General features: G+C 42.2%; 1 protein-coding gene across 1 annotated transcript in view; it reads left to right on the top strand.

The window, feature by feature from the left end:
• The window catches only part of FLT3 (fms related tyrosine kinase 3), an 85,594-nt gene that overhangs the window by 18,972 nt on the left and 40,188 nt on the right, over positions 1-26,434 (top strand). Inside the window, exons 3-7 of the mRNA XM_014463908.2 lie at positions 3,075-3,196; positions 9,365-9,567; positions 13,974-14,089; positions 21,265-21,394; positions 23,910-24,037. Of these exons, the coding sequence (XP_014319394.2) occupies positions 3,075-3,196; positions 9,365-9,567; positions 13,974-14,089; positions 21,265-21,394; positions 23,910-24,037 (699 nt within the window). The remainder of the gene's footprint in view (positions 1-3,074; positions 3,197-9,364; positions 9,568-13,973; positions 14,090-21,264; positions 21,395-23,909; positions 24,038-26,434) is intronic.

Genomic DNA, 26,434 nt, shown 5'->3' with positions numbered 1-26,434 from the left:
CCCCTTCAAGATGGCACAGTCTCTGCGGCAGAGCCGGCGGCTCCAGGAGAGATTTCAGTAGCAGTAGAGGCTGCCCGGCCAGCGGAGCCTGTCAGCCAGTCCTCAGCAGGCCTTCACGCTCTCCATGATAAGCCTTCTGGCATTTACTGCACACCTCCAGAGAAATCAACCTTCCATTGTGTTCTTTATTGAAGCTATGTCATTCCTCATTTCCTCTTGATTCGTTATCATGTTGGTCAAATTCTCATTCAGCTCCTTATAATTCTCATTGATTTGTATGCATTTGTCATCCAGACATTTGAGCATCCTTATAACTATTACTCTGAATTCTTTCTCTGACAAATTATTTGCCTTCATTTCATTTAATTCCTTTTCTGGTGATCCTATTTTTCTTTCCTTTGGGGATTTTTTCTTTGTCTCCCCACTTTTCTGTAATGTTTTAATTATTTCTATGTCTTAGATCCAACTGCTTTGTTACCCAGGTTCTTTTGGGGGTTGGCCTATGTAGTTGGTGATTTTTGGGACCCAGTGGTATAGTCTCTCAGATTTTCTGAGCTTGGTGTTCTAGTGGAGCCCACTACTTGAGTTATTTGGGTTCTCCTGATGTAGTTGGGTCTTGAATGTTAGTTTCTCATTTGTGGTTGAAGTCTGATCATAGGCTGTCTGAAATGTGACTCACCCCCGGCCTTGTTGTGCAAGCTGTTGTAGATATGCTTGTGGTTCCAGCTCTTGTGGAAAGGGTTGCCTGAGGTCTCACTGGAGTGCGCTCACTGTGAGATCCTGGAGTTCATAGCCTGGGAGAAAGTGGTCTCAGGGCCTGAGGCTCAGGTAGTGCGACTCTGGCTAGTGTTGTGTGACTTTTGCTGGGGTAGCATAACTCTGCAAATCACTGTGAAGTTCCTGGAGCCCATGACAGTAGGAGGCAGCTACCCTGTAGTCTGCGGATGAGGCAGTGGGTCTCTGGCCAGGGTGATTTCACTCTGCCAATCATGAGGGGGTCCAGGAGCCAACGGCTGGGGATGCAGGAATCTCAGAGTCTGTGGCTGAAATAGCGTGACCTTGTCCGGATATGTGAGCCCTTAGTAGCTCACTGCAGTGTCTAGACGCCAGCCACCAAGGAGTGGGAAGTCGTAGTTTCTGTTGGGGGAGTTGTGTGCCCTTGGTTGGAGAGGCACACGCCCACTGGCGGCTCACAGAGAGTCCCAGGAGCTGCCTGCTGGGGAGGTGGGCTCGCGGGGCCGTGCACTGAAGCTGCGCAACTGCGGTGTCCAGGCGCTGGCCGCCGGGGAGTGGGGAGTTGTGGTTTCTGCTGAGGGAGCCATGAGCCCTTGGAGGTGGACGTCCTGGGGTCTGCAGGTCTGCGGGCGAGGCTGTATGACTGTCTGGAGTGGCTTCAGTGTCCCGAGCAGTGTCGAAGGCCAGTCTTGGTGGAGGCAAGGCTGGGTTCCTTTTAGAGGCCACTCTCCCCTTCAAGATGGCATGGGCTCCCTGCCAAGCCCTGCAGCCCGGGGAGTGCCCGCAGCAGTGGCAGGGGCTCCTCATCCAGGAGAGCCTGGTCTGCCAGCCCCTGACACTCCCGCAGGATCTAACTGTCCCTCACTTACACAGGCACACTCCCTCCCTCCCTCACTCACAACCTCTCCCTCACTGCTGTCCTGCCAGCCGCCATCTTGCGAATCTCTTAGTGAAGTATTTTAAAAGACGAGGGGAAATGGTGAAATGTGTAATAAGTAAGGGAATGGCTGGATCATTTTACTAGTATATCCACTAAAAGAATGCAAATCAATTCTATGTAGCATCCTAAGAAATGCTTATATTGTGTTCAAATTGGTATATAAAATGATTTCTACCTATCAATACAATTAATTGAAGACTATATATACAGATGGCAAAAGTTCTAGAGAAATGAAAATGGTTTATTTGTTAGAATATAGGGATTTAGAGTGAATTTTCACTTCTAGTTCCATTAGCATTGGTATAATGTGACTTCTTTAGCAAATAATGAAATAATAAAGACAGAATAAAACAAACCAGTGAATGTGTTTTAATATGTACTTCCCATAGCTGCAATACTGACATTTTAAAGCAGATTACTAGGTATGAAGGTGGCTGAACACATACATTTACCTCCTGTCTACCAATGGTCCACTAAATGACAGTAAACAAAATTAAGACATAAAGTATAAGGACAAAGATAATGGGGAAGCAGAAAATAAAATTTTGAAAGCTTTAACGCACGTGAAGAAAGCTGAATCATAAGGTGGGGAGGAGAAAGCTGAGAAGCAACCTGATTTCCACTTCAGGACCCCTGATGTGGGCACCAGCTCCAGTCCCACAATATGGGCAGCAGACAAGAGAGAGAAAGTCTCTCTGGGGAATCTGACCAGCCCATGGGAAAACCTATAGATAACCATACAGAGGAGATCAGGCAGCAGGTCAAACCATGTGCACAGAGCTTACACGATCATTTTGTGCTTCATTCTTATATTATATGTGAGCAAACTATCAAGGATTATCACTCATTTGGGAAAAACATCTCAATAATAGGAGAATAGAATGTGAAAGAGAGAGAGAAGGAATCAAAGAAATAATTCAAGAAAACTCCTCCAGAGAAAACTATGAATTTCTAGATTGAAAAGGCTCACTGAGTATCGAACACCATGGATGGAAATAGATGATCAAAAAAATCACCTAATTTTGGAAGTCTTAATGCACAAAGAGAAGATTCTACAACCATCCATATAGAAGAAGAAATGGCTTGTATACCAATAATCACCTTTGTAGTTGCATTAGCCTCATTTCAAATGCTTAATAGTCACATGTAGCTAATGACCACCATATGGAACAGCACAGGGAAGAATATCTCCATCACTGCAGAGCATTCTGGTGAACAGCACTGCTCTAAGTAGCACTGCTCCTGATTTCTAGTAAGACTCACCCTTTATGAAGTTATGTTTCCTGCTGGCCACTTTTCCATGATGACATTGGTTTTGTAGTTTTGTTGCAAGATGAATATGTGCTTTCTTTTAAAGATGTGCATGTATCAATATCACTGTTTTTATTTTGTTTTACAGTTGTTTTTTCAGCAATGATATTTGAGACTATTACAAATCAAGATCTGCCTGTGATCAAGTGTGTTTTAATCCATCATAAGAGCAATGATTCATCAGTGGGGATACCTTCATCATATCCCACGGTAAAGTAATATTAATAGTATACGTTTAGCTATATTTTCTATTGAGACCTACTATGGCTATATGGGCCTTTCTTTTTATGTTTTTACGTATATTATGTACTCATATATGGTGCATATGAGCATCTATACTCATTGCTACCTGGCACTCCACTCCATTAAGAGTCATGTTCTCTTTGAGTTCAGTTTCAAGGAAAAGTAAGGGAATCTCATTTTCTTCTTAGAGAGCAACCAGACTTCTCTCTCAAGCCCGAGTCCCCAATTTCTAACTACCTTTTGGATATAGATAGATGTTTTCCATTTTCTCATTAATATTTTATCCACAATTAATTCCAGTTCTATTTCCTCAAACCTGTTCCCATTCTTGTATTAATTGATTTCTGTTTATGGCCCTGTCTTGTTCCCAGGCTTGAAAGCTCAGTGTCACTTTGGAGTACTTACTCTCCTTTGCCTTCACATGTGCTCAGTACCAAGTCTCATCAGTTTCCTTTCTTGACTAGTTCTCATATAATCACTTCAGATTCTCTAGTCTCACTGTCACTTCCCTAATTCAAGCCCTCATTAACTCCATCAAAATCAACAATAATATCTTATGTAGCTTCTTCCTTCTGCAGCTCATCTCACATGGGCCGTCAGACTATTCTTCCGGAAGCACAGCTCTAGCCTTTACTGCCTGCCTTGAGACCTTCAGTGACCTTAGTTAAGCTGACATGCAAACTGCTCCATAATCTAGCTCTGACTCCTTCAGGTTTCAACCTTGGTTTTCATTACTCTTCTCCTTGCTGTTCATCTGACATAGCCTGGGTATTTACATAAATAAAGGAAGCTTAAACAATAGTGAACTGAGAATATTGGAAGTCTGTGTACAATAAAGAGCAAACCTAAATTAGCCAACTTCATGGACATTTTTAGTTAGGATTTATACCAATATATAGTCACTATTTTCTTTTGCATAGGTATAACACATAAACACATGACATGATAACCTATGTGTCCCCCCAAATCAAAGATATTAGAAATATTCTCAAATCTTAAAATCAGTATGAAATAAGTTTTAATGACAACATTCTACATGAATGATAACACCTAATTTAATGCATGATTTTTTAATGCCAGAAGCATGTTTGGTTTGAATTTGTTAATCGCTATTGGTATAGTAACAAATTGGCTTATGAATAATGTATTTGCATACATAGTATTTCAGTGAAGATGAAAAACTAAATATTATTTCTATAATGTTTTGAACTTTTAGTGTCTTTAAATTTTTAAAAATTGATTTTAGAAAAAGAGGAAGGTGGGGAGAGAGAAAGAGAGAGAGAGAAAGCAAGAGAGAAACATTGGTTTGTTGTTCCACTTAATTATGCATTCATTGATTGATTCTCGTATGTGACCTGACCGGGGATCGAACCCACAACCTTGGCATATTGGGACAATGCTCTAACCCAGTGGTCGGCAAACTGCGGCTCGCGAGCCACATGCGGCTCTTTGGCCCCTTGAGCGTGGCTCTTCCACAAAATACCACGTGCAGGCGCGCACATACAGTGCGATTGAAACTTCGTGGCCCATGCGCAGAAGTTGGTATTTTGTGGAAGAGCCACACTCAAGGGGCCAAAGAGCCGCATGTGGCTCACAAGCCGCAGTTTGCAGACCACTGCTCTAACCAACTGAGCTACCCAGCCAGGGCTTAGTGTCTTTTCAACATAAGAAAATAATTGCACACATTTAAATGTTTTCTTATAAAACACAATCTTTAAAAAATTGATGATTAGCCCTAACCGGTTTGGCTCAGTGGATAGAGCATCAGCCTGCGGACTGAAGGGTCCCAGGTTCGATTCCAGTCAAGGGCATGTACCCTGGTTGCAGGCACATCCCCAGTAGGGGGTGTGCAGGAGGCAGCTGATCGATGTTTCTCTCTCATTGATGTTTCTAACTTTCTATCCCTCTCCCTTCCTCTCTGTAAAAAATCAATGAAATATATATATTTTTTTAAATTGATGATTAGTTTTGTTTCCTAGTATTAAGTCCTGCATTATTATTTTTTCATGTAGTATAAATTATATTTTTAATTAATATTCAGGATTATATTAAGATCCAGTAGTTCTTAAAAAGCATTAAATTAATAACCATAGGACTTCTAATTGTGGCAAAGGTGAGCATTCTTCATCATGCATTTTCATCTCCTTGAAGTTGAAGCTGCTGTGTTTGGGTATTTTCCCACTTCAATGAGAAGTGGATTATCAAGGTGTCTGGCTTTTTTTTTAAGTTTTAAAAAAATATATTTTTATTGATTTCAGAGGAGAGAGAGCTAGAAACATCAGTGATGAGAATCATTGATGGCTGCCTCCTGTACAGCCCACACTGGGGATCAAGCCTGCAACCTGAGCATGTGCCCTAACCAGGAATCAAACCGTGACCTCCTGGTTCATAGGTTGATGCTCAAACACTGAGCCACACCAACCAGGCTAAAAAAGGTTTTGAAAAAGATTTTTTAAATTTCTTCCACAGTTCACAGTTTTCAGATGAGATATCTTTCTGGAAATTTTATACTCAGGGGTGTTTTGAATAACCATGCATTCATTAGTAAAGAAAATTTGTCCATGAAAACCTAGTAAATAAGCTTCTACAGCCCTTACCTATATTAACAGTGTATCCTGGACCCAAAATAAGATGATTTTACTGTGCCCACAGTCTACTTAATTGTTGTTTAAAATCAGAATATTTTCATCATTCTTCATTTCTGTTTGAAGATTAAGTTGCTGTGTGCTGGCTTATCCACTGCAAGTTACTATTTTTTCCTTTGTAATTAACAAATATTTTGGGGGAGATGCAAATATCCCTTTTCTCCTCCAATTCTCACCTGCTGATTTTAGCTTCCATTAGCGGACTTTGTCTACAACAGTTATTACTGTGATGTTTGCCTAATGGTGATTGTTCCTTTTCCCTCACTCCCTCTACATTTATTAATTGGCATTCTTCTGTGAAGAAGAGCTTTCCCTTCTCTCTGTTTTATTTATTCAATTATTTATCAGTATGGCCTCATCTCATAGACATTTATTTGATTCTATGGGTTATAACCCAGAACTATCATTTTTATTTTGTTGTACAAATGGTTCCAGCATTGGGAGCTACTTCACATTGGCTCCTGTGTCCCTTCAACATGTCCCTATCTTTTCTCAAACACTTACTTTTTGGTATTATAATGTAGTTCACGCTCATCTTGTATTTTTCTCACCTCAGCCCTGGAATTAATCACTTCTCCAAAGAGCACTGATTTCTTGGAGAACAGTATTTAGAAACCAAGATCCGAGAGCTGGATGTGCTCATTGCTACTGGATGTCATTGCTTCTAGGCCCTCTCAGCTGGCAAAGCTATGAAATGTATGCATGTATATTAACCAACCCCCCCCAACACACACACACACACACACACACACACACACTATATTTATTGCTCTCTATCATCTCTGCATCTGTCTGTCGTCTATCTATCTATCTATCTATCTATCTATCTATCTATCTATCTATCTATCATCTCCATCCATCACAGTAAGTTCAATATGATAACTCTGATTTTAATTTGGCACCAAAGGTTTCATTCTAACTTTCCCTCTTATTAGTATTTCTCTCTCTGACAGTAAGAAACCTGGATCTCATTATCTATAACAATTTACTATGTATTCCATTCTAGCATATACTTAAAGTAGTTTCAGAATTGTTAGCCCACATCCCAGTGAGAAATAGGACAAATAAGTAGAATGCTGTTGTTGTGTTATAATTATTTTTGTCTTTAACCTTATTGTATCCAAAGTATTATTTTTCTGAGTCCTTTACTTTCCTACCACCTTCACTATGGTTATGTTATTATTAGACATTAAGTTCATTTGGTTTGCATTCCATTTTGAGTTTCTCCCATATCCCAGTTGGTTTTAATTATTTATTTTTTGAGTATATGAAACATGATATGGTCCTAAAAGCCAAAGCAATATAAAAAGGTATACTCAGTCCTGGCTAGGTAGCTTGGTTGGTTAGAGCATCATCCCAATACACCAAGGTTGTGGGTTCAATCCCCAGTTAGGGTACATACAAGAAATACCAATGAATGCATAAATAAGTGGAACAACAAATCAATGTTTCTCTCTTTCCCTTTCGCTCTCTCTCTCTCTCTCTATCTCTCCCCCTTTCCTCTCTCTCTAAAGTCAATCAATAAAATTTTTTTTAAAGTATTCTCAGAGAGGTATCACTTCTTTCTCATCAATATTACCAAGTTTCCATCCTTTTCCTACTTACCTCCTGAACTTAACCAATTCCTTTAGATTTTGGATACTATTCCTATATTTCTTGTGTACAAATGAGCAGATACATGTGCATTTTCTTTTTTGTTGTTGTTGTTAATCCTCACCCAAGGATATTTTTCCATTGATTTTTAGAGAGAGTGGAAGGGAGGGGAGAGACAGAGAGAGAAATATCAATATCAGAGAGACACATCAATTGGTTGCCTCCTGCATGCATCCTGACCAGGGCTGAGGATCAAGCCTACAACCAAGGTACATGCCCTTGACCAGAATTGAATCTGGGACCCTTCAGTCTGTGGGCCAATGCTCTATCCACTGAGCAAAAATATAGTTGTTATTGTTAATATATACGTTGCTGTTGTTGTTAATCCTCACCTGAGGATATATTTTTAAAAATATATTTTTATTAATTTCAGAGAGGAAGGGAGAGGGAGAGAGAGATAGGAACACCAATGATGAGAGAAACATTGATTGGCTGCCTCCATACCCCACACTGGGCATGGAGCCTGCAACCCAGGCATGTGCCCTGACTGGGAATTGAACTGTGACCTCCTGGTTCATAGGTTGACACTCAACCAGTGAGCCACTCCTGCCAGGCCTATGCCCATCTTTTCAGATCCAACTCCACTGACTCAGTGAGGCATGCCCACCACCCCAGCTTGGAAGTCGCCTGTCCCTCCTCTGAATTTCCAGAGCACTTACATTTGCCTGTCAAAGTAATTGGTGCCTTTTTATGGGTCACATTTTATTTCAGTTTTACTTACTTCTTAATACTAGACTCAAAACTTTAAGGATAAAGTTTTCTTTTCTTTCTAGATTCAACGTGCCTGGCAGATGGTCTAGCACTTATCAGATACTGATTAAATGAACTTATCTGGTACTAACTGAATAAGTGAACAAATAAAATCAGAAATATGACTTATGGTCAATAACAGAAGAGCTACCTTGCTTCTCACCTGAAGAAGCTTTTGTGTGTGTGTTTGCACACATGTGTGTGCACTAACTATATACTACATGTTAGGAGATAGGAGGTGAAGGTTCTCACATTAGAATTTGCTACCACACCCTCCTCTCAATATATTTCCATTTTTTGAAGCAGGCCAGGTATGTGGTGGTGGCAATGAGCCTATGGGGAATATCTGCCCAGAAAATATTTTGGTTTTTAAATTCCCTCTAACACAAATACCAATTTACTATGTAGATTTGTATCTGCATACCAAGAGTCACAAAAACATTTACCTGTATATTACAAATTTTGTGATTATTGTCTGTATATTAATTTGCTAGAGCTATCATAAGTATCACAGGCTGGGTGACTTAAAAACAGAAATTTATTGTTTCATAGTTCTGGAGCCTAGAAGTCTGAAATCTAGATGTCAGTGGGTTGGTTCTTTCTGAGGCTGTGAGGGAAGGAACTGTTCAGGCCTCTCTCCTTGGCCTGTAGGTGACCCTCTTCCTGTTAACATGGCATTCTCCCTGTATGTATGTCTTCTCCAAATTTCCTCTTTTTATAAGGATACCAAGCATATTGGATTAGAGACCACCTAATGGCCTCATTTTAACTTGATCACTTCTGTAAAGACTATTGAAAAATAAAGTCACATTCGGAGGTACTGGGGGTTAGGACTTCATTATATGAATTCAGGGGTCAGGGGATAGCACAATTCAACCCATAACAGCCGGTAAAATATTTTAGAAATGCAGTCTAAAGTTATCTACCTTTTTAAAAGAGAATTATAATTAATGTGATTTTTCAGTCAGTGATACGTTCTCAATGGGTGCAGTACATTAACATGTATGTATTTGGAAAATGTTTCAACTAAGAGGCAGCATTAAATATACACTTGTAGTAAGTTCACATTGTTTTGTATGTTTCACAGGCATCAGAATCCCCGGAAGACCTTGGCTGTGCCTTGAGGCCTGAGAGTGCAGAGGCAGTCTACGAGGCGGCCAGGGTAGAAGTAGACGCATCTGCATCCATCACACTGCAAGTGCTACTCACAACCCCGGGGAACATTTCCTGTCTCTGGGTCTTTAAACACAGCTCCCTGAATTGCCAGCCACACTTTGATTTACAAAACAGGTAAGGGAGGGAGGTGGATGTGCAACCATGAGGATATTTGGAGGAATGCTTTTTTTTTTTGCTATAAAAATATATTTTGCTTCATTTAGAGTTTATTTTCAATTTCTGTGCATGTCCATTGTAACTCTTATCTCCAGTGAAAAAGTGAACTAAAAATCTACTTAGGGCATAGATACATGACATTATATATTTGTCAAAACTCATAGGATGTACAACACAAAAAGTGAAGCCTAACGTAAACTATAAACTTTAGTTAATATAAATATTGGTTCATCAGTTGTAGCAAACTGGGGTTGGGAGGAAGGATGTATGCAGAATTTCTCTTTACTTTCTGCTCAGTTTTACTGTAAACATAACATTGGTCTAAAAAGTCTGTTATTTTAAAAAATTATAAATAGATATATAAGTATAGTTAGGGCCTAAGAAAGCAGTGAGTAGCTGGTAAAATATAAAACACGCTAGAGGCCCGGTGCATGAAATTTGTGCATGGGTAGGGTCCCTAGGTCTGGCCAGTGATCAGGGCCAGTCGGGGCCTTCTTGCTGCTGGCTGGGGCCTCCCTTTGTTCCACACCACCCCCTGGTTGTTAGTGCATGTCATAGCGAGCACTCGAACTCCCAGTCTCCTGGTCGAACTCCCGAGGGGACACTTTGCATATTAGCCTTTTATATATATACTAGAGGCCCAGTGCACAAAAATGTGTGCACTCAGTGGGGAGGGGGGCGGTCCCTCAGCCCGGCCTGTGCCCTCTCGCAGTCTGGGACCTCTCAGGAGATAATGACCTGCTGGCTTAGGCCTGCTCCCGGGTGGCAGAGGGAAGGCCCAATCCCTAGGTGCTGCCCCTGGTTGGGCTCAGAGCAGGGCCGATTGGGAAGTTGGGGCACTGTCCCCTGTCACACTCAAGGCAGGGTCGATAGGGAAGTTGCGGTGCCACCCCCTGTCATGCACAGAGCAGGGCCGATCAGGGGGTTGGGGCGTTGCCCCCTGTCACACACAGAGCAGGGCCTATCAGGGGGTTGAGGAGCTCCCCCCTGTCACGCACAGAGCAGGGCCAATCAGGGGGTTGAGGAGCTCCCCCCTGTCACGCACAGAGTAGGGCCAATAGGGGAGTTGGGGCACCGCCCCCTGTCACACACAGAGCAGGGTGGATCAGGGGTTTGGGGCGCTGCCCCCTGTCATGCACAGAGCAGGGCCCATCAGGGGGGTTGGGGCTCCATACCCGGTCACACACAGAGCAGGGCCGATCAGGGGGTTGAGGAGCTCCCCCCTGTCACTCACAGAGTAGGGCCGATAGGGGAATTGGGGCACCGCCCCCTGTCACACACACAGAGCAGGGCGGATCAGGAGGTTGGGGCGCCTTCCCCTGTCACGAACAGAGTAGGGCGGATAGGGAGGTTGAAGCCCCGCCCCCTGTCACACACAGAGCTGCAGGGCGATCAGGGGGTTTGGGCGCTGCCCCCTGTCACACTGCTCCAGGGGCCAGGAGGCCTCGCAACTCCGCTTATCCCAGGCCGGGAGGTCTTGCGGCTCCTCTTGACACCAGGGCAATGAGGCCTCGCGGCTCCGCTGATCCCAGGTTCGGGAGGCCTCGTGGCTCTGCTGATTCTGGGTTCGGGAGGCCTCGCGGCTCTGCTGATCCCGGTGCTGGGAGGCATATTACCCTTTTACTATATAGGATAGAGGCCTGGTGCACGGGTGGGGGCCAGCTGGTTTGCCCTGAAGGGTGTCCCGGATCAGGATAGGGGTCCCGCTTGGGTGCCTGGCCAGCCTGGATGAGGGGATGATGGCTGTTTGCAGCTGGTCACACCCCCTTCAGGGAGGGGGTCCCTACTGGGGTGCCTGGCCAGTCTAGGTGAGGGGCTGAGGGCCCTTTTCAGGCTGGCGGGCGACTGAAGCTCCCAACCTCTCCTTTTTTCTTTTTCTTTTTTTATTCTGGGATTTATTTACCTTCTATGGCTGTCACTGGAGCTGAGAGCCAGCTCCAGCTTGAGGCCTCGGCTTCTGAAAGCAGGGATCTGGGTTTGTTTGGGTTCTATAATTGTAACATTGTTTCGGTCCTGCTCACTCCAGCTCTGACGGCTGAAAGCAGGATTCTGGGGTTTTTTTAGTTTCTATAATTGCAACAATGTGTCTTAAACTGCAAGCTCAGAGGCCGGTAAGGCAGGCGGGGAACGTTGGCTTCCTCTGTCACTGGAGCAAGCAAGCCTCCTGTTTGCTTCAAGCTGCCTGGCTGCCGGCCGCCATCTTGGTTGGCAGTTAATTTGCATATCGCCCTGATTAGCCAATGGGAAGGGTAGTGGAGGTACCGTTAATTACCATGTTTCTCTATTATTAGATAGGATAGATATCGAAAAGACTATTTGTCTTGTTTCTTAACTGTATTAAAGATAAAAAGTTAGAAAGTTTTAATTACATTCTAGTTACAGTGTCAAGAAGCTTACTAATTAAAGTAGTAAGAAGCTTCTTTCTGAGAAATGCTTGGGGAAAGAACATTTGGTTTTATCTATTTTGTTTTACAGTATGAGCGTAATTGAAATGTGATATCCATAAAATATTTTAGTAAGAAATTGATCTGTGTGTGAGGAACACTGGTCTCATGATACGGAAAAATACCTTAGCCAATATTTGTGGATTGACATCCAAGCCTATATCTAACTCTGTCCTGATTGCTGTCACCTGTTGTCCCTGTCCTCTTGCTGAGACCTGATGGGGTCAGGAAGCAAGGGGTACAGGCCATTTAAATGCCCACTTAATAATTCCAAGGCTGCCTTTCTCTCTAATTCTTGGGGGTGTTCTGGAGCCCAAGAGCTGTAGAAGAGGTATTTATTATCTTTCCAGAATAGAAAGACAGCAAATGGCACCCAAATGACCTAACGGGGGGGGGGGAGGGGGTATCAGGCCATTTGACTGAGGTATGGGACATCTCTGTGATGGACTTGTACCAAGAATTTCTATTTGTTTCTTTAAGTTCAAGCAGACTCTTACGTAATTTTCAGGACAGTGGCTATAATTCTGAAGTTTGGTTCTAAATCTTGGAACACATTCATTTTCTTTTCCTCTTTTGAGACTGTATTACTCACTTCTGTTTTTCAGTTACCTTTATCTTTGGCTTAAACTAAGGCACTCTCATATGAAGAATTTTGGCTTCAAGAAATGTTCTGGAAATCTTATTAAAATTTGATGCCACAACAGTTCCCGCTGGATTGAGACCAAAGAGACAAGTAAAAGAAGTAGGGTCCTTTTCACTCCATGAGAGAAGCGTTTTTCACTTTGGAATAAATAGGCAGCTCTGTTTGTTAGCCAAAGTCATAGATAGGTCTTGTGGATTAGTTAACTTAGCACCAAAACATTAGTTAACATACCAAAACTTTTTCACAAGTTACATGAGAAGAGGGAATGATTCAGAGAAAGAAGGCCCATCACCAAAATATCTCCAGAAACCAATCCAATGTATACTAACCCAGTGATTTGCTGTCTATGTGAGTGCAGCGCAAATACTCCTGAACTCTGCTGCTTGGAGCTCTGAGCATTGGATGGCCTGGGGGTCTTGTTAAAATTCGGATTCTGGTTCAAGAGGTCTAGGTGGTGCCTGAGATTCTGCACCTCCATCAACTCCCAGCTGATGCAAACACTGTCAGGGAAAGACCACACTTTGAGTAGTAAAGATCTAAATGTCAGGAAGTGTACATTTAAAGCCAACGTTACTCAACAAACTGCTGGAGAATATTTTAAGCTTTAATGAGAATGGGTATCACCAAACACACACCAAAACTGTTTCTTTAAAGAGAATGCCCCTAGCCAAATTTATCTTTATTGAATATCTGAAAAGTTAAAAATGCAAACATTGAGACATCTTCTTTACATCTATGTGATATGTCAGTGTCATTATTACTTCATAGGAAAATGCCTTGTGTCAGATTTTGCTTGAATTCTCTCGTTCAGAGAGGCACAAAAAGATTTATTTATTTTTAATCTCAGTATATCTTGCTTGTACAGTGATCTGGTTCTGGAAATGGGAATTGAGGCTGGTAGCCAGGTGACTGGGCCAATATGACAGTGGGAATTGTTTGGTCAAAGGGAATGGTACCCTATTGCCGACGGGAGCGCACCACTCCACCTGTGTGTTTGGGGTGGAAGATCCTGTGTGTTTGGGGGTTGGGAAGCATGCAGGGAATGTGTTGGAGAGGAGTTCCTTCACTTGAGAGTGAGAGACTGGTTAAAAGTCAAGGTTAAACTATCAAGTGTTGGGCACGTGACAGAAGCTGTGTTCTCCATAGAGCAGCCGTTGGTGCCGCAGTCACAGACGGAATATGGAAGACACCGAAGCGCCTTCTGACTCAGTATGAAATTTTATGTTTTTAGTTTCACACGTTTTTCAAAATAACTAGTTCTCTTTCTTCTTTTTCAGAGGAGTTGTTTCCATGTTCATTTTGAAAATGACAGAAACCCAAGCTGGAGAATACCTGCTTTTTATTCAGAGTGAAGCGACCAATTACACGATATTGTTCACAGTGAGTATAAGAAGTAAGTGCCGCTTGCTACAAGGTCCTCACAGTAGGCATTGCCCTTGTTGAGAACCCAGGATCTTTCCCATCTGCTCCGCACACAACATACAGGTTTCCTTCAACATGGAGTGGAATTGATTGAATTCACTTCAACCATCCATATAACGGGTTGAGACTCTCTGACATGACCCGGGGACTATCAGAATTAGCGCTCTGGGCCAGCACCGGTTTGGCTCAGTGGATAGAGCATCAGCCTGTGGACTGAGGGGTCCCAGGTTTGATTCCGGTCAAGGGCATGTACCTTGGTTGCGGGCACATCCCCAGTAGGACATGTGCAGGAGGCAGCTGATCGATGTTTCTCTCTCATCGATGTTTCTGGCTCTCTGTCCCTCTCCCTTCCTCTCTGTAAAAAAATCAATAAAATATATTTAAAAAAAAAAAGAATTAAAAAAAAAAAAAAAAAAAGAATTAGCGCTCTGAAAAACCCAGGTAGCCTCAATTGAGGTCCCCCATTTTTTTCAGTGACAGATAGCTGACATGAAGAAATGGAAAACATTTTAGTCTTGGATTCAGAAGACCTGGATTCTTATTCTGGATCTGATATTACCACCTCTGGCAGGTCGCTTAATCACTCTGAGCCTCAATTTCTCTATCTGTAAAAAAGAGATAAAAACACAGACCTCCTGGATTGTAAGATCTTAGCCCAGTTCATGGTCTCTGAGGCTATGAAAATGTCTGTGTCTGCTCTTTCCAATATGGTAGCCACCAGCCACGTGTGGCTGTTAAACGCTTGAAATGTGACCAGTGTGACTGAGGAACCAAAGTTGTCATTTTAGTTAATTTTAATAAATTAAAAATTGAGCTTACATTGCCACATATAGCTAGTGACTTTGTGGTTATACAAATGCCAGGTCACCATGCAAACTGTAAGGAACAGCCATATGTTCTTAACCAGGGAGACGAGACAGCTGTGTGGTTGGCAGGATCATCCCGGCATGTGTCTTCTGGATTCTTGTTTCCTCACTTGTGCACAGGCTTACGGACTACACAGGTTCACACTATGTGCACTGAGCACTTCACCCCCCACGTCAGACTAGACCAGAGGTAGGGCATTCACATAGGTCCTACTGCCCTAGGGGCCAGGGCAGGCCTCCCAAAACTCTGGGTTTGTGCCATGTAAGTTGGGTCCCTGGCTACACACTGTAGGACTTGCTAGGCTCCCTTCTTCCTTGTCAGTGACTGTGGTGTGTGTGAGTCCAGCCCACAGAGACGCCCTGGCCAAGGACTACCCTTGGTGAGGGTGTTCTGCACGTAACTTCTCCATCCCCACAGCGACCCCGCCTGCATGTAGGTGAGAAAACGGGCACGCCAAGAGGTGTGGTAAAGGGCGCAGGTGGAGTTGAGTTTAGCCAGGTCTGCACTTCCTGCACCACACTGCACAGGGGCTTGCAGTCAGAGTTGCTAACAGAAAAAACGCTGTGGCCATGTAGGTTCCCAGAAGTGTCATTTTACTGGGGTGGGGTGGTGTGTCAGGTTCTAAAATCAGCTTGTAAGGCAAAAATTAGGTAAAATCAAAATTTGTTCTGAAAAACTGTTTTATTACTCTGAAATTTATTGAATCCGACCTTAGAAGCTCAAAAGACAAGAGCTGCGCTTCTTTGCTCTTTGATTTTGGTCCTGTTCTCTGTCCTCTCCTCCACGCCTGACTCCCCTCTGTGGGACAATAAGTCTGTGTGCTTCAGGTTGGAAGAGAGTAAGAGATTTCTTCCTTTTTTTGTTTTGTTTTGTTATTCTCACCTGAGGATATTTTTCCCATTGATTTTCCAAGAGAGTGGAAGGGAGGGGGAGAGACAGAGAAATAAACATCGATGTGATAGAGACACATCTATTGGTTGCCTCCTGTCCAGGGCGAGGAATCGAACCCTCAACTCTTTAGTCTTCAGCCTGAGGCTCTACCCACTGAGCTAAACTGGCTAGGGTGTCCATTGATTTTTAGAGAGAGTGGAAGGGAGTGAGGGGAGAGAGAGAGAGAGAGAGAGAGAGAGAGAGAGAGAGAGATGGATTGAGAGAGATTGATTGGTTGTCTTCTTCACCTGCCCTGACTGGGGCAGGGAGCAGTGGATCGAACCTGCAAGCCAGGTATGTGCCTTTGACTGGGAATGGAAACCCACCCTTCGGTGAGCAGACCAATGCTCTGTCCACTGAAACACACTGGCCAGGGCAGGGATTTCTTGCTTGTTCTCTCTCTCTCTCTGTCTCTCTGTCTCTGTCTCTCTTCCCAAGTGTTAATATTTGAATTTTTTTAAGGTAAGTGGGCATCTGCTGTGCTCTATTATATTTAAAATATCTCCTTTCCACTTATGATTTACAACGTAAAAATTTTTCAACAATCATCATTCAAGTAAATTGAAACTTGTTTTTAGCAGATGAAGTTTTAAAAAGTCAGATGGGGGAGACTTGGCAACAGTCAATGTGAAAAAGAGAAACCGTTTAGTGAACCACAGGCTCTGTGTTCACCGGCAGTGTGGCATGGCTCCTAAAAAAGGGAATCTGGACCTTGGCCGTGTTCATGAAAATATGATGTCTAGGTTAAGGAAATCAGTAGATCTCCATTTGTTTTCAGATGAATATTGACAAAACAGGACAATCAGCATGGTGATGAACTTGGAATTCCTTAAGTGAGGAACGGTGGAAGGAGTTGAGAATGGTTAGCATAGAGAAGGGAATATTTTGAGGAGAGGAGAAGATTGAGGGCAGTGTGATGTACAGGGAATTCTTCTGGCATCTGAGTCAGGAAACCTGGTCTAATTAGAGTAATTATCTCCCTTAACCTGTGTTTCTGATTTTTTTTTCTTTTAGTAGCAAATATTTTCATTTTTCAATTACAGTTGACAATATAACATAACTAGAGGCCCGGTGCATGAAATTGGTGCACAGGGGTGGGGGTGGGGGTCGTCTCTCAGCCCGGCCTGCACCCTCTCCAATCCGGGACCCCTTGGGGGATGTCCAGCTGCCTCTTTCAATCATGGACCCCTGGCTCCTAACCGCTCGCCTGCCTGCCTGCCTGATCGTCCCATCCCCTCTGCCTGTCTGCCTGATCTTCCCTAACCACCTCCGCCTGCCTGATTGCCCCTAACCACTTCTGTCTGCCTGCCTGATTGCCCCTAACTGCTCCCCTACCTGCCTGATTGACCCTAACTGCTCCCCCGCTGGCCTGATGGCCCTAAACCGCCTCTGCCTTGCCCCGCACCCGGGACCCAGGATTCCCTCCTCTGGCCAGTCACAGGCACCTGGAATCTGGGCTTCTCTCCCTCTGGCTGGCCGCAGGCACCCAGGACCTGGGCCAGCTTCACCCGGGCTGGCCACAGCCACAGGGGACTGTGGGCGGGTGGCTTCGCCCCAGCCGCTGGTGCCCGCAACCATGGAATGGGTGGCTTGTCCCTCTCCTGGGCTACAGGCACAGGCACAGGCACAGCCGCTGGCACCCGGGACCGTGGGGCGTGCGGCTTTTTCCTCTCCTGGGCCACAGCCTGGTTGGTTCCCATTCCTCTTGAGAGCTCATTTGTGCCTGGCTGGTCCCCAATCCTCTCTCCCCAGTGTTGAGTGTCTGAGCCGTGACAGCATGAGGGCATGATGACCATTTGCATATTAGCTCTTTATTATATAGGATATTAGTTTTGGGTATGAAGCACAGTGGTTAAACATTTATATAACTTAAGAAGTGTTTGGTTTCTATTTTAAATATATGAAAGATTTTCATGTGGAAGCAAAGCTACACTTTAAAAGAAAATGGCTCTAGAGGGTAGAATTGGGACCAATGGTCAGAAATTGCAAGAAGAGAATGTAAAAACCACCAGAAAATGGAATATTTGCAACTCACAAGTCAACAAAGGATTAATAGTCATATAGATGGAGAGCTCCTATAAATCAGTAAGAAAAAAAAACACAGAAAAATGAACAAGAGACATAAGTGCTCATTTCTTTTTCAGAACATGAAAACTAAATGGTCAATAAATATGTTAAGTTAATCATTGAAAAATGCAAATACCACAACAAGATATCATTTTACACCCACTAAATCAGGGGTCCTCAAACTACGGCCTGCGGGCCACATGCAAATACAAATATTGTATTTGTTCCCGTTTTGTTTTTTTACTTCAAAATAAGATATGTGCAGTGTGCATAGGAATTTGTTCATAGTTTTTTTTTTAAACTATAGTCCGGCCCTCCAACGGTCTGAGGGACAGTGAACTGGCCCCTGTTTAAAAAGTTTGAGGACCCCTGATCTAAATGGTTGAAAATTCAGAAGTCTCGGTGAGTATGTAGAGCATAGGCAGTCTCATATCCTGCTGTGTAAGTGGGAATTAGTACATATAACCACTTTGGAAAACAGATTGTCATTATGTGTAAAACTGAATGTGCTCATACCATATAAACCAGCAGTTCTACTCCTGGGTATATTACTAAAGAAAGTTACACACTGCCTCAGTAGGAATGCACAGAGTATTCATAGCACCATTGTTGATAATACAAAAACCTGGAAAACACTCAATGTCTACTGCAAGGAAATGGAGTCATAGATTGTGGTATATCACCAATGAACACTGTGTAGTAGTGAAAAAAAAAGATGAAGTATAGCTACATGCAGAACCATGGATGAACTAAAAATATAAGATTGGATCAAAAAATGAAGTTGTGTGAGACTACATATTGAATGATACCTTCTGTTGAAGTTCAAAAACAGTGCAAAGAAACTAACACATTGTTTAGGGCAACGTGTCTGTGTGGTGAAAACATTTTTTATTTTAATTTTATTATTATTATTACTATTATTATTATTACTATTTTAAATCTTCACCCAAGGATATGTTTCTATCTGTTTGTTTGTTTATTTATTTATTTACTTATTTATTTGAGAGAGATGTGAGAGATTAATGTGAGAGAGATACATTGATTGGTTGCCTCTCATAGGTTCCTGGATTGGGGATCAAAGCTGCAACCTAGGTATGTGCCTTGCCCTCGAATCAAACCTGCAATGTTTTGGTACAAGGGACAGTGCTCCAACTAACTAAGCCACCCGGCCAGGGCAGTGACAACATTTTTAAAAGCACTGGAATGATAAACACAAAATTCAGTATAAAGGTTACCTAGGGTCCAGAGATGGGGAGAAGCACAAAAGTACATTCAAAGGTGTTTATTAATATTCCGGTTATTAAGCGAGTATGAGTCTATGGGCATTAGTTTTTATTATTATGCTCCAGAATTTATAGTTCATAGTAGAGGCCCGGGGCACGAAATTCGTGCACCGGGGGGTGGGGGAGAGTCGTCTGTCAGCCCGGCCTGCACCCTCTCCAATCTGGGACCCCTCGGAGGATATCCGCTGGCACCTAACCGCTCGCTTGCCTACCTGCCTGATCGCACCTAACCACCTCTGCCTGCCTGATTGCCCCTAACTGCTCCCCTTCTGGCCTGATTGCCCCTAACCGCCTCTGCCTCGCCCTGCAACCAGGACCCAGGATTCCCTCCTCCAGCCGGTCGCAGGCACCCGGGACCCAGGCTTCCCTCCTCTGGCCGGCCACAGGCACCCAGGACCTGGGCCAGCTTTGCCCAGGCCAGCCGCAGCCACAGAGGACCGTGGGCAGGCGGCTTCGCCCAGGCCGAAGCTGCAGATGCCCGGGACCATGGGGCGGGCGGCTTGTCCCTCTCCTGGGCCGCAGGCGCAGCCGCAGCCGCTGGCGCCCGAGACTGTGGGGTGGGCGGCTTGTCCCTCTCCCGGGCTGCAGCCTGGCTGGTCCCCATTCCTCTCTCATGAGCTCATTTGTGCCTGGCTGGTCCCCATTCCTCTCTCCCCAGCGTTGAGTATCTGAGCCGTTATGGCGTGAGGGCATGACAATCATTTGCATATTAGCTCTTTATTATATAGGATATTCTTTTGTGTATATATGTAAACACATACACATATATGTATTATACTAGAGGCCCAGTGCACAAAATTTGTGCACGGATAGGGTCCTTAGGCCTGGCCGGCGATTAGGGCCAATCAGGGTCTTCCATCTGCCAGTCAGGGCCTTCCTTCGTTTGGCGCCACCCCCTGGTGGTCAGCGCACGTCATAGCGAGCGATCGAACTCTCCTGGTGGAACTCCTGAGGGGACACTTTGCATATTAGGCTTTTATAGATAGAGATAGTAATATATATCTTATGTAATACTTTAAGATAAATTTATTATAAGATGGGAGATTAGAAATTAGCATAGGGAAACTTTCTTTTTAAAAAAGGTTTGTTGAAAAATGGAAGGATCTGCTCAGGGAAGTAGTGAACTCCTGTCCATAGAGAGGTCCAAGCAGAAGTGGAAAGTAAGTTTATATATTAGGCATTGTGGGAGTGGCACAGAGGGGAGGGAGAGGTGTGGTGGTCCAGTGTAAGCAGCAGGCTAAACTGAACCTCTCAATTCTGTTCCAGTTCTTTTTAAAAGCTTTATTTTTAAAATTACAATTGACATTCATTATTATTCAGTTCCAGTCCTACCTCTGTCTTATTATACTTCTGCATTCTAAATTTGTGTATTTCTGCCTACTTAAAATTATGGGAAGAAAGTTGGGTCTTAAACTATATAAGAATGGGTTTTAAACTTTGATATTTCCAGTTTTCTTTTTTCTATCTGTATCAATATTTGTATGTTCACATGGCCTCACTCCACTCATCTTTATTTGTCTGTGGACTTATGAAACACCCAAGAAAACTGGCTAAGAGCATAAATACTAAAGGTGGTGTTTCTACTAGAGTTGAATTTAATATGTTGGTGAGGGTTATATTGTTATATATATATTTGGACTGGAGCAGATGACACTGCTATGTTATAAAATACTAGCCTTTTTTTAAAAAATATGTTTTTATTGATTTTTTTTAGAGAGAGAGAGAAAGGGAGAGGGATAGAAGACAGAAACATCTATGATAGAGAAGCATTGGTTGGCTGCCTCCTGCATGCCCCCTACTGGGGATCGAGCCTGCAACCTGGGCATATGCCCTGACCAAAAATTGAACCAGCAACTTTTTGGTGCATGGGCAATGATCAATCCACTGAACCACACTGGCCATGCAATATTAGCCTTTCTTAATGATACAGAATTTTTTTGAGGGTACTGCTAATACAATTTTTAAAATGTTAAAATACTCATAATTTGTGATGCTTTAGATACACTGCTTTACACATTGAGGAGACCATACTTTAGAAAAATGGAAAATGAGGACGCCCTGGTCTGCATATCTGAGAGCATTCCAGAACCAACTGTGGAATGGGTGTTTCGTGATTCACAGAGTGAAAGGTACGATGTGTATATAGAGGTAACTGCCATGATTCCTATACTTATTTGGTCTTTTTCTAACGCAGTTGATGTCATACTGGATGTGCAGTTGAACTTGTCACCATGTTAACAGGAAACTTTGGCGTTTGGAATGATTAGCTTGGACTTTAACAGGGGGCAAAGGGGTTGCTGTTTTAGTAAGGAGGCCTTTTGGAACTCTCCTATGTTGCCTCACTAAACTGCAGGGTCCTCCCTGGACATGACACAACACAAATAAAAGCCCTTTAAGTTACAGGGTTGTTAGCTCCCTGAGTATCTGGTTGGGGAAAAAGAAAGGTATGGACTGTAGTGCATTGTTCCCTATAAGTAAGAAATTCCCTGGAAATAAATGCTTAATTTGTGGTTATTCTGTTTATTTTGGAAGAGAGCAGTTAAAATTGATTGTTTAAGGACATAGAATCTGGCCTGAGTTTGAACCCTGGCTTGCTTACTAACTGTGTGGCCTTGAGCATGTTACTTAATCTCCTTTCTCATCAGAAGAATGGGGATGGTAACCGTACTTATCTCATAAGATTTCTATGGTGATTAAATGATTTGCAAATTTTGAAACACAAAGAACTATGCCTGGAGATGGTGAGTACCACATAACTGTTTACTTTTGGTTTTTAAATGTGCAATTGCTAAATTTTCACAAAGTAAAAATGTATGCAATTTTAGCTAATTAAAATTTATTTAACAACTTTTGTTGTAAAATGGGACGAAAGGGGAGAAAAAGAAATGATATTAATGTGATCCCAAATTTTAGATGGGAAAGAAAAAGAGATTACCTGTAGATAGGTATGTAATGTATGCATAGACAACAAGAAAATTAGAAAGCTACACACAAAAATCTGGGTAATTTAAAACTCTTTTCTTTGTTTTTTTCCCCCTAAGTTTTCCAAAATTCCTACAATGAACCCAAACTATTGTTGTCTTATTGTCACTGGAAAGGGACTGGGCCCAGAGTGGGTCTGCCTAGGCTGGCAGTAGCGTGTGGGTTCTTGACTTTGTACAGGAAAGATTTTACAATACGAGTCCCGGTGATTTTGAGGGTACGTTTATTAAAGCTGGGACAGTAAAACAATAAAGGGCTTAGGATAGAAGAAGCACCAGGAGAGAAACAGGCGCAGCTGCTTTGGCCTCTAGAAATGTTATAGGAAAGAAGTGAGTCAAGGCGGGGCTGCTGCCAGCTCACTGGGAAGTCAGAGAAGAGGGGGCCTTAGGGACAGGTTTAGAGGGTTAGCTCGGGACACCTGCTGCTGCTCATTGCTCCCGTGGTTGCAGGTTTCGTGGGGACCCTTGGAGTTTAGGAGAAAGGCAGCAAAAGTATACAACCGAGAAATGGAGGGGCATGGGCATACTCCAACGGGAGCACACACAGGCTTCCTTTGTCTTGAGGGTTTTTATATCTGTTTTCTAAAGGCAGAAAATTTAGGGGAGATCTCAACAGAATATTTATCAGCTCTCCAGGTCTGTCCTTCAGTATGCTGATTCATTGAAATGAGCGGATAGAGGGGTCTGGGTCATTCTCTGGTCAGTTTCACCTTGAAAGAATGTCATCGAAGAGCGACCTGACGGAGGCAGGTCTGTCCCCCGGCACCCAGTCTGGAATGTGTAAACCATTTCCTCCTAGGTATGCTTGGTTAGGAAAGATAAGACCTTGCAATTTATTATTTGGCTGTAAATTGCTTGGCCAGTTTGTTTAGCTTTGTTTCCGTTTCTCCATTACACTTGCCAAGGCATTTTTCTAGCTTTTGCTATCATGCCTCAATATAATAAGAAAGGAGAAAAGCTCTCATGGGATGATGCATAAACAAAGAAAAAAGCACACCTGCCTAAAATGATAAAGAGGAGAAAAGTGACTGTACACAGACTCCAAAAGCGTCTCTGCTTTGGGAAAGGTCATGATTAGGGGAGCTCTCCGGAGGACCAACGAACCAATGAACGGAGGGCCAACATCCATCCTCCGCTGAGGGAGGAGAGGAAAGGCTCTCCACCAAATCCCGAGAAGTGGCTGATGTCCCTCAGGAGGGACACCCCGACTCTCCCCTGTTAGCTCTGGGAACTGATGACTCCCTCTCAACTGGTTGTCTCTTCTGTGCTTCAAAGAAAAGCTCTGTTAAGCTGTATTATAAAACTTAATCATGCTTTTCCTTCTTTTCCTCCCCTGACTTCTGTCTTCTTTCTCAATTCTTTTTCTCTCTAAACAACAACAAAGGAGTCACCAAATACAAAAAGTTGGAAACTGTTCTATTATGTAATTCTCTCGAGTGTTCTTCTCATTGTTGAGATAGAGTGTAACTAGTCCCCTATGAACTCGGCTGAAATGACAGATGTGGGTTTTTATCTAATGCCCCTTGACCTGCTCCCTCTTTGCATTCTTAAATAGACTCTTAATAAAACAGGCTCTGCAACCTGTAACTTCGTTCTTCTCCTGAACATTCATTTGTAATTTTAAAATATGTTTAGTCAAATGACATTTATTTTCTAATTATAGCTATAAAGGAGAAAGTCCACCCATTGTTACAAAGGAGCAAAGTGTACTTCATGAGTTATTTGGAACAGACATAAGGTGCTGTGCAAGAAATGAGCTGGGCAGGGAATGTACCAAGCTGTTCACTATAGGTAAGACCATACATAATGTTTCAGTGACTATTCCTTAGAAACGATCTGGGACTACTGCGACCGTTTAGGTCAGTGATGGCGAACCTTTTGAGCTTGTCATGTCAAAATTTTGAAAAACCCTAACTTAACTCTGGTGCCGTGTCACATATAGAAATATTCATAATTTTTTTTTTGATATTTGCAACTATAGTAAAAAAAGATTTATATTTTTGATATTTATTTTATATATTTAGATGCCATTTAACAAAGAGAAATCAACCAAAAAATATGTATAAAATGAACAAAAACAGAAAAACAATGTACATTTAGGAAAAAATAATAATAAAAACAATGATAATCAAATGGTACGAAAACTAGAAATTAGTGACTTTTTTGGTGCTGAAGTTTGTCTGCTAATTCTTCGATTGCAGGTTCATACTTGGTGCACTTCAAGGCCAAGCAAGCGCCACTAACTTCATCTGTTAGCCGGTTTCTTTTGTTCGTTTTAATATTACCTAATGCTGAGAACAAAGTCTCACAAAAAATATGTTGATGAAAAAATTGTTAGCAAAGCCATCGATAGATTTTTTATGTCGCTAAAAGTGTCAGGTACTCTGTTCCAAGCACTCAAAATCTCTTGTTCGTAGTTGCACTCTTCTTCGTTATTCAAACGATTTCGTTCCAGATTTTCAAGTTTCGACCTTAAGTTGACAAACACATGAGTCCAAATGCTACCTTGAAAATCTGCAAGTTGCATCTCTAAATCGTCAATTTGCATCCATTGGAAATCCTTTAATTCCAAAATAATGTAAACAACTACATCCGGATACTTAATTATTTTAATGGTCTATTCTAGGCTTCTAAATTGGTCGAATCTTTCGCTGAACTGTTCAAATAACGAGTTTACTATATTCTGGTACATAAGTATGGAATCCATTACACTCGTTGTAGTGGCCTTCTCGAAATACTTTTTTATTCAAGGAAAATACTTATAAGTTTTAGTTTCAATATCTCACTTGAAAATTTTAAGTTTACTTTCAAAAGATTTGATGTATCCAAACATAACGTCAATACTTTTGCCAAAACCTTGTAATTTTAAGTTCAGTTCATTCATATGAACAGAGAGATCTGTAAAAAACATCAAATTGCTGACCCACTTATGATCGTTGATCTGAGGAAAGTTTGCCAGATTCTTATTCTTAATAAATACCGTAATTTCTTCAAAGCACTCCACAAATCGCTCAAGTACTTTACCTCGACTCAGCCATCTCACATTATTGAACATCAGTAGTCCGCTATAGGTTGAATCAACTTCCTGTAAAAGTGCAGAAAATTCTCGCTTGTGAAGGGGTCAAGAAGCTATAAAATTCACAATTTTTGTTACAACTGACATTAAATCATTCAATTCTGAGAATCCCGATTTGGCACACAACACCTCCTGATGGATAATGCAATGAAAAGGTACAAGTGGATGTCTAATAGCTTCCATAAACAATTTCAAGAATCCCACATTTTTTCCCACCATATTTGGTGCCCCATCTGTCGTGACTGACACAATTTTAGAGATATCAATGTTTAGGTCACTGAATGTTCTTATAACAACCTTACATATTTCGTTTCCTGATGTACTTATTGGCACTGATTCTAACTTTATCAACTCTTCTCTCATTGTGAGACCATCAGAATATCTAGCAATAATGGCCAACCGAGCATTTGATGTGACATCAGTAGTTTCATCAAGAGAAATAAAAAAAATTTACAACTATTTACAACTATTTAAGTCTTTTTTTAATTGATGTTGTACATTTTTGTTAAGATCTATTATTCTGTCTTTGATAGTATTTCTACTGAGTGGTAACTCAGAAATTATTTTAATAATATTATCTTTATTTTTCATATCGTGAAATAGAGCTGGTGCACATCTTAGAAATGTTTCCTTAATAAATTCTCCGTCACTGAGGGCTTTTCCATGCTGAGCTATGGAGTGAGCAATACAGTAACTTGCTGATGTTAAATTTGTAGAACATCTTACAAATTTAATGATGGAATTTGATTGACTTTTATAGAGGTGTAGCTGCCTAGAAATGTATTCCTTCCTTTCATTGATACTTTTTTTCAAGAGCTGACAATGATTAGTTTCAAAATGTCTCTTTACATTCCACATTCTGCTTATTACCGTTTCATTACACAGTTTGCACAATGATCTGTTGTTTCTGTCGACAATCCCGTACATCTCGGTCCATATGTCTTGAAAGGGTCGGCTACTGCTACTTCCACTTCCTTTATCATTCAATCTTGCTTTTTTATTTTTTTGATTCTCCATCACAAAGCTGCAAAAATAAATAAATATAAATCATGGCGTTTTTTATAAAAGGTTGATAGGTTTCTTACCTATTAACTTTTTGCAGTGTTGTTGCA

The sequence above is a fragment of the Myotis lucifugus genome, unplaced genomic scaffold, assembly GCF_000147115.1.
Source record: "Myotis lucifugus unplaced genomic scaffold, Myoluc2.0 scaffold_227, whole genome shotgun sequence".
Lineage (NCBI taxonomy): Eukaryota > Metazoa > Chordata > Mammalia > Chiroptera > Vespertilionidae > Myotis > Myotis lucifugus.
The sequence above is the reverse complement of the archived record's forward strand: the minus strand, read 5'-3'. Positions and strand labels throughout refer to the sequence as shown.